Source organism: Anoplopoma fimbria, chromosome 24 (assembly GCF_027596085.1).
Source record: "Anoplopoma fimbria isolate UVic2021 breed Golden Eagle Sablefish chromosome 24, Afim_UVic_2022, whole genome shotgun sequence".
Lineage (NCBI taxonomy): Eukaryota > Metazoa > Chordata > Actinopteri > Perciformes > Anoplopomatidae > Anoplopoma > Anoplopoma fimbria.
The window spans coordinates 16,627,058-16,636,895 of NC_072472.1; the positions used below are offsets into that span (position 1 = coordinate 16,627,058).

Consider the following 9,838-nt stretch of genomic DNA (forward strand, 5'->3'; position numbering starts at 1 on the left):
AAGCTATACCCGAGTGGTAGAGTGGGTGCTGGGCAGGCCTGCAGAGCTGTAACCTGCGGGGAAGGTGCTGTATGGACTCATGTTGGAGAGGCCCATCAGGGAGTTGGGGATCATGGTGATGTTGTTGGGGGTCATCAGAGGGATGTCGTCAGGGGAGCGGCGCTGGCTCAGTGAGTAGTCCATGCTGGGCGAGACGTGAAGAGGATTGTGAAGGGCTTCACACTGGTTCCTTTGCTGGGACAGGGTCTCGTCTATGGTGGTGGTGTGGCTCACGTTGTTGCCTTTGCTGTCACGCTGGGGACTGGGCTGCTGGGACGTGTCCTGCCGACTGCGCTTGTCCTTGCGGTAGTACAGAGCAGCGAACGCCAGGACGTTGAGGAAGAGCAGTGACGCTCCCACAGCAATGGTGACGCTGAGCTCCGTGGAGTAATCTCTCGGGTTCGGCATGATAAGAGGGCCCATCTCCCTCCCTCCTTCGCCGTCATTGTGGCCAGTGGATGCAGGAGGACGACCGGTGCTGCCTGACTTCTTACCGTTGGACTGGGTGGGATCCAGTGGGGTGACCTTGGTGGTGGTGGAGGAGTAGTGGAACATGTCGTGGAGGTTGTAGAGATGGGGCACTAGGTGTTTCCAGAAGGCCACCTTGGTGGCGCGGTAGTGGTCACGGATACGGGGCTTCAGGCCAATGTGCAAGTAGAGCTGGTCGTAGGGGTCGTACTTAGACCAGGCCACCTCCTCGAAGCGGTTGGCCTTGGTGTGGATGAACTTGGTGTCCTGTGGCACTGGTTTGTTAGGATCCCTGCAGACACATGAAGAACATATAAGTTGAGTCATAAGAAATAAATGCGATGAAAGAAAGCTCAATAGTAGGATTAGGGTTCAGTGATAATTCAGTATTATCAATATTCAGAATGTCATCATATTGTAATGATATGATCTCATCAAGATATCGACCGAGAAACCTTTGTGTCCAAATGAAGGATTCAGAACAGAAGAAGTTTTTGTTTTACACACAGTTGTTTGCTTTGAGCATTAGTTTGGTTATTTAACATTTTGCTTACATTTGCCGTACCATAATGTATATCATTATAGGAAAATATCCTCATTCATAATGATTACAACCCTGTAGCCCAGCCCTTGGTATTATAAATGCATTGTTGCCATTAGAAATCCAATAAAAAACAAAAGGCCTGTTTGTTAAATTGTAAAAAAAAAAGAAGGACTTCATCGACATAAGTCAACACAATGTAATATCACCAACTCTCCTCAAGGGCTCAGCATTCCCTCATTCCTACACACTAAAACCAGCAGCCTACAGTGACCTGTGCTGAGCTTCCTCCTACTGCTAGTGCTCATCCACTAAGACTAATTGCAGCTTTGCATTCAATATGCAGGAAGACTCCAGCAGGGCAGCAGCAGTGGAGTCCTCCACTACAGTGCAACTCACTTAGGTGTCTCTTATCTTCACAGAAACGCACACCTGTGCCTATGTAGTGCAAATTGCAAAGCAATTTGTCAGCTGGTGCAGAAGCTGCACTTTCGACCGCATGTTTTTTAAATGCTGAGTCACTGTTGGTGCAGGTCAACTGCTGGAAACTGGAAAACTTTCATAAGCTGAAAACGTCTCCTGTCATCCTGGGAATACTTTGAAATGTCATTGCTTCTAATGATAATCCAAAGTCAGTAACTTGAAGGCTTCATACTCAAATCTGTACAGTACCTTAGTATATACATATATCTTCACTGATTATTTCTGCCAATCTTACGTGAAAGCACAACTCACAGTAAATTTTGCAGAGGTTTATGGCATACATCTTAACAGCCCTCTCAAATTTTCTCTTCAACATAACCTTTTTGTCAAACACTGAGTGACTGCTTTAAACATTTATGTGAATTAAGCTGTAAATTTTAAAATTCGTCACCTTCAGGAAGTCTGCCCAAAGTGATGAAACTTTGTTATGTGCATAAAGAGAGGATATAGGAAAGTCTCTTTAAAATAGTGACAACATGGCATTCATAAAGACATAGCTTTTAATTACATTAGATGGGGTGTGCTCATTTTATGTGACTGTTCGGTTAAGCATTGTCACATTTTAGCATTTTGCTGAAAGTGTGTGCAAATGTTATGAATGTAAAAGTTGAAAGAATAAATCTGAGCAAGGAGCGCAGACCTAATTTACTGTAAGATGTGACCATTAATGATAAAGGTGATTTATAGACTTTCCATGTTAAGGAATTCACATTCATTTTAAAAAACTGTATTATCGCATTTCATGTGAGCGTTCTTGTACAAACAAGTAGATAAAGGCTGAAAGACATGGCAGCGGGAGTTCAGGCTGCACTTAATTAGGCTGCACTACTTAAGGCTGAATCTAACAGTCCTTTAATCAGCGCAATAAAGGAAGGGCAAATGTAGCAGAAGTTAGAGGTTGAATATCTCAACACACATAAAGTCTGCAGCACATGCATGGTCATTTATGCTATAACAAAGTCCAAGAAAGGAGTGTGAAATGGGATACTGAATGCACTGCATGTAAATAAGCCATATTAATGTTAACATTTACTTTGGTTTGTCCCTGGATTTGCTGTTACTCACCCACTCTTGGCGAAGTTGGTCCAATAAGTCATAACCACAGCGCTGAGCATGATGTCGTTCCTGGAGAAGTTACAGGGGAAGAGGTCCGTTGGGCCCACCATGGGGATGCCGAACACATAAGGCACCTCATCTCCGTGCGCTGAGTCTGACCACACTGGCTTCATGAGGCTCTGGCAGTGGTGGTAGAAGGCGTAGAAGTATGTAGGCGAGCCATAGCGGGCGTGTAGGTCAGCTGTCACCACAGAGGGCTCTACCCACTGGTGGTCAGTGAAGAGGGCCACCAAGGTCTTCCTCCTGGTCTCCGGGTTGTCCTTGTCGGCCCAGTCCGTGTACATGAATTTAATTGTCTCCCTCAGTGTGTCCTTCCCTTCTGGGTAGCCATACAAGCTGTCCACAAAGTCTGACACTGCAAAGTCAAAGTCGTTGCCAGACACACCATCTTCCAGATCCATCACGTTCTCCACAAAGCGCAGCCCTTCTCCTTGGTTGACACCTAGCATTATGTCATAGTTAAGGAACTCGCCCTGCTCCATCAGGATCTCCGGGTCGTCCGGGATGACATCTCCGTCAATGACAGGACCGAAAGCCACGCGGTATCGGGCGGGCTGGATGTCTTGCTCCACCAGCTCCCTTGCACTTTTCTTCTGCAGGCAGGAGACCATGTCCACAGTGTCCAGCACGTTGCAGCCGACCCTCTCGGCCAGCATGCGAGTGTACTTGACTGGCTGGTAGTTGACAGCCCAGCTGGACAGGGCTGAACCGCTCTGGATGATGGCTCTATGGAACAAACCTTGGGACACAAAATTCAGAACAAAAAGACACAGAAGACAACAGAAGCCCAGAGAACAGTGGTTAGTATTGGCATTCTTTTCAGCACAAACCTTAATGGCATTTTGACATGATTCACTTTGTGCAATTTGATATTCACAACAAGATATCACACCAGCCGCAAAGTCAAATTGAGACATATAAAAACACCTGGCAAAGTAGGCCTACTTAAAACCGTTGTGGTAGTTCCTGCTGCAGTAGTTTTCTCCAGGACAGCTTTTGTAATGACGAAACACGTACAGACACACACAAGGTGAAAACAATACCAGTGTCTTTATCGCGGTTGGTAATTAAATCCAAGGTTTGTTGACACACAACATTTAGGTAGATAAAAGCAAACAAGCCCGCTTGTGATGTACTTTGAATATTAGCCAGGGAGATAAAGCATTGGAGTGAAAGAGAGCGAAAAGGCCCATTCTATTGTTATCATAATGATAAAGAAAAAAATGCTTGCTTCTCTCTGTTGATCCCCCTTATTTGTTTCTTGCTGGTCATTACTATATGCGGATGGCAGTGAATATAAGTCAAATGAATGATCAATTTGCAGCATTGTTTCAGAGGAAGAGGAGGTTTTTGACGCCAGTTAATCGCACACATATATATAGACTTCTGATGCCAAGTGTGCAGTGGAGGGACTGTTTGGGGAGATGAATATGCAGTAACCCTGATCCTTCAATGTTGATACAGTAAACACCATGCTCTGTTGAATTGTTTATATGCAGTGCGTCACCTCTGTCTCTGGGGACTTTGTATCTACCACCTAAAAATGACAAGTGATATGTATCAAGTCAAAAAATACGCTTCTGAGGTTAAGGCATAGCAGTCGCTGGAAAAAGAGTGCGGGGACAGTGTCACTTTCCCTTCCATTGCTGTCATTTATTTAAATTTCTTTTAGGGCAGCAGCTAGTCTACTTCAAAGACAGCCGGAGGTCTTTGTGCATTCGCTGCAGCCGAGCTAGGGCATCAAATACAAACCTCACAAAGGACAGTTGCCGCAGCCTCCCTGGCATTGACAAAAAAACACACACTTGGTGCCCTTGTGTTCCTGTCCGGCATCAATGGGAGGGCCGTGGCAATAATACGGCAAAGATAATAGGTTCAATTCCCTGTGGGCCACCCATATTTAAATATGCACCTTTGATTCTTGCAAGGAGCTTTTGATAAGTGTTAATCAAATGGCATGATATCCACTAAAAAGAAAAGTAGATTAAAACCTATTTTTCTTGTCAGTGGATAACAAAAAACTGTTTAATGTGGGTCATTTATACTCTTTAAACAGGTATTTTAATTTAATTCATGGTGATTTATATTGTCATTTCAAAAATAAAAAAGTTAATAGCATGGATTTATTGTTGAAGCTGGACTAGAATGTGGCATTTTCAATTAAAGCATTGGCAATAAATGTGTGGGTCCTGCTTCATTCTCACACCAGTCTTGTCTTTGGTAAACATTGTCTTTGAAAGCTTTGAAACTTTCCACCATACACACTTTATGTAGCTGAGTAAATGGGGGTAAACAAGTCGGACTCTAAAATATGTAAATATAAGTCAGTCTGAATGGTACAAACTGATGGACACAGGTGGACGTGATGGCATGGTGAAAACTTTATAATGCCAGTAGGCTTCTTTAAGAGCTTCCTATTTTAAGAGGCAAAGCTTTTAGGCTGATTAGATTGAGTAGAGGGGAACAAAAGCAATCACTTACTTAACAAATACCCCCTTTACCCTACACTACCATATCATAACACTTCATCTCAATGACAGACCATATAGAGCTGCACTTGAAACAAAGAACACAAAAATGATTGTCCGAAAAGTAACTGGAATCTTCAAGATAAGAAGTTTGTGGATTTTGACATTGCTTTCTTAAGTGATGGCATTAATAACTGAGCAAACCTGTATTGTTCAAAGTCAGAGACAACTGAAAGGATGGTTCTTACCCTCTGAATGGTGGGACAGAGTTAGCAGACTGACACAGGAAGCACCGATTCCAGATCCAAAAACTGTGATGCGACCGGGGTCTCCTCCAAAGTAACCGATGTTCTTACTGATCCAACGGAGAGCTTGAATCTGGTCCAGGAGTCCATAGTTTCCTTTTGCCGCCTGGTCACCAGTACTGAGGAAGCCTGAAGTACACAGAAAGACATCAGAGCCGCTGCTGAAGTAGAGCTCTACAGTACATGTCAAAGCTTTGATCTAAAGTTGTAGCCCAGCAGGGCATCTGAGTGAGCAGACACTGTTTCCCCTCAGGTGCAAATATACCTTCCCTCTCTCCCACAGTGTCTTGACTACTTTAGTCAACTCCTCATAATAGTCTCCAAGCAGCGGCGCCCCTCAGGAAGTGATCAGGCTCTGCACATTGAATCTGAATTCTCTCCTCGCTTGTGACTTCATAAAATTCAATGTGCATAAATCCTTTGCCTAGTTCTCTACATGTTTTTCATAAAACCACACAGAGGTCACCGTGCTCTCACAATTGATCCTATTACGCATTCCCTTGTCTGGTCTCATCTAAATAACGTACTGTTTTGAATGTTAAACGCAGGGGAAACTATTGACCTTGTGAATGCTTTTGAACGCTGCATTGCTCCATACTGTGTTTTAATCATTTTTCCTTCAAGAGAGGCAAAGGCTGATGATCTTGTAAGGATCAGATACATCCATCTAAAGGAAGATAAATTGCCTTTTCAGAATGGGTCTAAACAGCTTGTGTTCAACAAGGACAGACCATGATAAGTATTTGCAACACTTTCCCCCAGAGGACAACATATTTATGCAGATCAAGCTATGCCATGCTACCGAGATCCCCGTTGCCGATATTCTCTTAAACTGTTTTATATTTTTCTCTCATGTCTTCTTTTATAGGTTATAATAGCAATACAAGTGTGAATTAATGACTTTAATGTTTATTCTCCCACATTAAACTAAATAGCCCATTTGAACTACCATTAAAAGTAACTGCAAAGACACATCGTCATCACCTAATATTCCGATTCTGTAGTTGAGCGTGACGACAACAACATTCCCATAACTGGCCAGCACGCTGCCGTCCATCATGTTCCCGGTGCCCTCCATATAGGAGCCTCCATGGATGTAAACCATCACAGGTCGAGCTTCTGAGTCCCTTATATCTGCAACGTCAACACAAACACATATGCTGAGCTAACAACAGCCGAGGCAATTGAAATTAAATGTAAAAACAATGGAACACTGTTATTAAAACGTTATATCAACTTTACAGTGTGAGGTATGAGCTTAGAAAAGATGCTTAGAAGCAGTGGTAAGCTTGTGGTTTGGAAGCTGTAATGACTTTTAGAAAATGCATGGTAAATACACTCTGACAAGGGCTGTGTGAATCAAAGAGTCAAACGTAATTAACAACAGATTTTGCGGTGCATGTTAGCGCACAAATGCGTATGCTTTGTCTCTGTAATGTATCTGAAATGTTTTGATGAGGGAAGGAAAGAGAAGAAAAATCTATTGATTTGACTTGTGGCTCGATGTCGGTGGAGAAAAATATTCTGTAATGGTGGAATTTCAAAGTTCCACATATAATATGCATGCACAAGCCAAAGAAAATCCATGTTTTATACATGTAGACTTAGACTAATAAGATAACTGAGCTCTTGTAATCTACTAGTAAGAGCTAAATAAGAAACTGTTCATTTTTTGGCAGCAGAGATGTAGCTCTTACTGAAAGCTCAATTCAAGTCATGAGGTGCAGTAACAGAAAACTTATGTAATCATAAATCAGATAACATAAATCAGATAACAAAAAAAGAAAAAAATCCCTACTGTAAAAAACATAGAATTGTAACTTGAACTAAAAGAATCCATGCATCTAGACTTTGAGCTCTAAAAGATACCTTCAGATATATGAGTCTCAGCATGTGAGAAAGCCGCCCCCTTTTTCTTGTGTTGGTTCCCTGGGATTCACATGAGGAAAAAGAAGTACAAAAACATCATGGTTGACTGTGTCTCTTATTTTATATATGGTCCAATCCAACTGACAGAATCAGGAGACAAAAGATCCATACATTATAGGCAAAGAGAAGTTAAGCCCATATACATACAGCATGTTGCACCTTTACCTGCGATTGCTTTCTGACACAATGTAGATGACAAATCTAGAGATGTATGACACAATAACATTATGAGTCAGACTAGAGATACAAAATAATCAGTGTTTGTAATTCTGTTTCCATCGAGTAAACAAATTCTTGTTAGATATTTGTAAGAAATGACACAGTGTGTATATGCGCCCACACACATGCAGATACACACCGTTTCCTTTGAATGGTTTATTATCTGTCGTTATATTGATCCAGCTGCCTCAGCTTTGACTGGAGTAATACATCTTTCTTGGTTCATTGTATCTCGCTGTACAATTTTATTTTCATACAAACTGTCATGTCGATTCTTCAGGTAAACCACTGCAGGATAGCTTACGGAGGTTATATATGAGGTATAGGGTTTATTAATGAATAAATAATAAACTCTGACTGAGCAGGCAACAAGCCACAAAAACAAATATTAAATAATGGAAATCTTAATAACACACTTTTTAGTTTGGTGTGGAAAAAAGATTACTGGAGATAAGTCAAAATGAAAATAGCTATGGTTTCACATGAGTGAAACAAATAATAAAGTAACAGAATGCCCGAGGTGCATTATAAATAAACAATGACATAAAGAAATAAGAAAATCTCAAAAGAAATAAAAAATGTATAGAACCGATGGGTAATGTTGCTTCCTTTGAAGTGTGATTGCAAGTGTGAGATTTAATTAACCTGTTGGCGTGCCGTCTGAGTAGGCCTTTCGGCAGCAGCACTCAGACCAGGAGCTTTATAAAACATGGGCTGCACCATTTTGTACAGCTACCTCTCAAGCAGGCTTATTTATCCGTTGCTCAATTCCATGGAAAAAGTCAGCCAAAGAGTGGCATGTTACACACAAAAGCTGAAAACGGTCGAACATTGAATGCTGAATCTTTTGTGTTATACTGAATGCTTATAAGAGAGGAAATATATTCGCAATATATTCTATTAGTAATTGTAATATATTTTTTTCAAAACATGGAAAGCTGGCACTGCTTTCCTTAACAGATCTGCTGAGTGATTCTTCAGGATTACCTTTAAAGCTCAGTGGTGACTGCCAAATATGCTATATAGGCTCATCCTTTTTAAATGATGAAATTAATTTATTTGGTAAGGCGAGCCTTTGTGTATCCATACACATTCAGGGGTAAAAAAAAGGTATCTCCAGTTGCCAAAACTACCAATATATGAATAAATGACTGCTTATTAATGGGGACCTGATTGCTATTTCATGTGGAATATGACTGCAATAAGTGAAACAACAATGGCATTGCTTTGTATGGTAAATCAGCCCCTTGGTGGCAGCAATGAAATGAGCAGTGGTTGCACACACGCTTTATGAGGATAACAGGATGACATGGATAATAATGATTGATAGATATGGATAGTTATTGTTGTCCATTTTACCACGCCAACTCACCATCCTCTGTCGGAGCGTAGATGTTTAGATATAAGCAGTCCTCGCTCTGATCCTGAATGTATGTGGCGACTGTGTCCAGGTTATAGGTGAACCATATGGGCATCATGATCTCTGGCACGGTGTTGTGGATGTTCTGAGGGCACACGGGCATGAAGTGGGTCGCATTCTTGATACCTGACCAAGAAGAGGGCTGGTCGGGGGGCATGAAGCGTTTCTCGCCCACGGGCGGAGCAGCATAGGGGACCCCCAGATACTGATCAACGGGCCGGAGCACCTCGCTGGGCACGGGAACCCTGAGGCCCCGCAGTTTCCCAAACTGGGTGGTCACGGTCGGGTAGAATTTCTGGCTTGTTGCCTTGGTGAATGACCAGCAGGAACATAATATCCACCAGAGAAGAGCACAGTGGGTGATGGTTACAGTCCCTTGGTGATGTAGCAGGTGTGCAGGCAACAGATGGTCTCTAAACGTAGCCAGCCACATGGTATGGGCAGGACAGTGCCCTTGCACAGCACAAATGCACACTGTACTTGCCACTCAGTTCCTCTGCACCGACCCTCTTAAACAGACATCACTCACTGTGCCTTCGGCTGCGACGGTAATCAAATCCAAGTACACAACAGCCAGGTATGAACCGCCCCCACTTCCACTTTTCATTGCAGTGCACAGAAATCTGAAAACAAGATGATCAAAAAGATGACACATGAAAACATCAAAACTATGTGAAAATAGCCCGATATATCCTATAACTGGCTAAGTTTTGATAAAAAAAAGTTTTCTTCCTGTACCTTTAGGGCTCTAAATACATACTTTCTTATATAAACTTAATCAGCATGCCACATCCTCTGTAACGCTCCAATGCTAATAACCTTTTGGGACAAATTGCAGTCTTAAAGGAGC

The 9,838-nt window shown here is 42.3% G+C and overlaps 1 protein-coding gene across 3 annotated transcripts; it reads right to left on the reverse strand.

Moving 5' to 3' along the window:
* Positions 1 to 3: 3 nt before the first annotated feature.
* nlgn3b (neuroligin 3b) lies at positions 4 to 9,421 on the reverse strand. Of its 3 annotated transcripts, XM_054625669.1 has the most exons (6): positions 8,941 to 9,421; positions 7,290 to 7,349; positions 6,405 to 6,554; positions 5,364 to 5,549; positions 2,597 to 3,386; positions 4 to 799 (listed from the first exon to the last, which is right to left on the reverse strand). In XM_054625669.1, exons 1-6 carry the CDS (start codon positions 9,419 to 9,421, stop codon positions 4 to 6), a joined length of 2,463 nt encoding a protein of 820 aa, XP_054481644.1. The 3 variants fall into 3 exon arrangements, with proteins under 3 accessions (XP_054481644.1, XP_054481645.1, XP_054481646.1); XM_054625670.1 differs by lacking the exon at positions 7,290 to 7,349; XM_054625671.1 differs by lacking the exon at positions 7,290 to 7,349 and having other exon boundaries at positions 6,405 to 6,547; positions 8,931 to 9,160.
* Between the last annotated feature and the right edge of the window lie 417 nt (positions 9,422 to 9,838).

Excerpts from the sequence above, each read along its gene's own strand:
- nlgn3b (XM_054625669.1), bottom strand. The coding sequence starts at position 9,421 with ATGTGGCTGGCTACGTTTAGAGACCATCTGTTGCCTGCACACCTGCTA. Across the intron at positions 7,350-8,940 it reads CTACGCTCCGACAGAGGATG|GGAACCAACACAAGAAAAAG; the intron begins GTGAGTTGGCGT and ends TGTGAATCCCAG. Across the intron at positions 800-2,596 it reads ACCAACTTCGCCAAGAGTGG|GGATCCTAACAAACCAGTGC; the intron begins GTGAGTAACAGC and ends ATGTGTCTGCAG.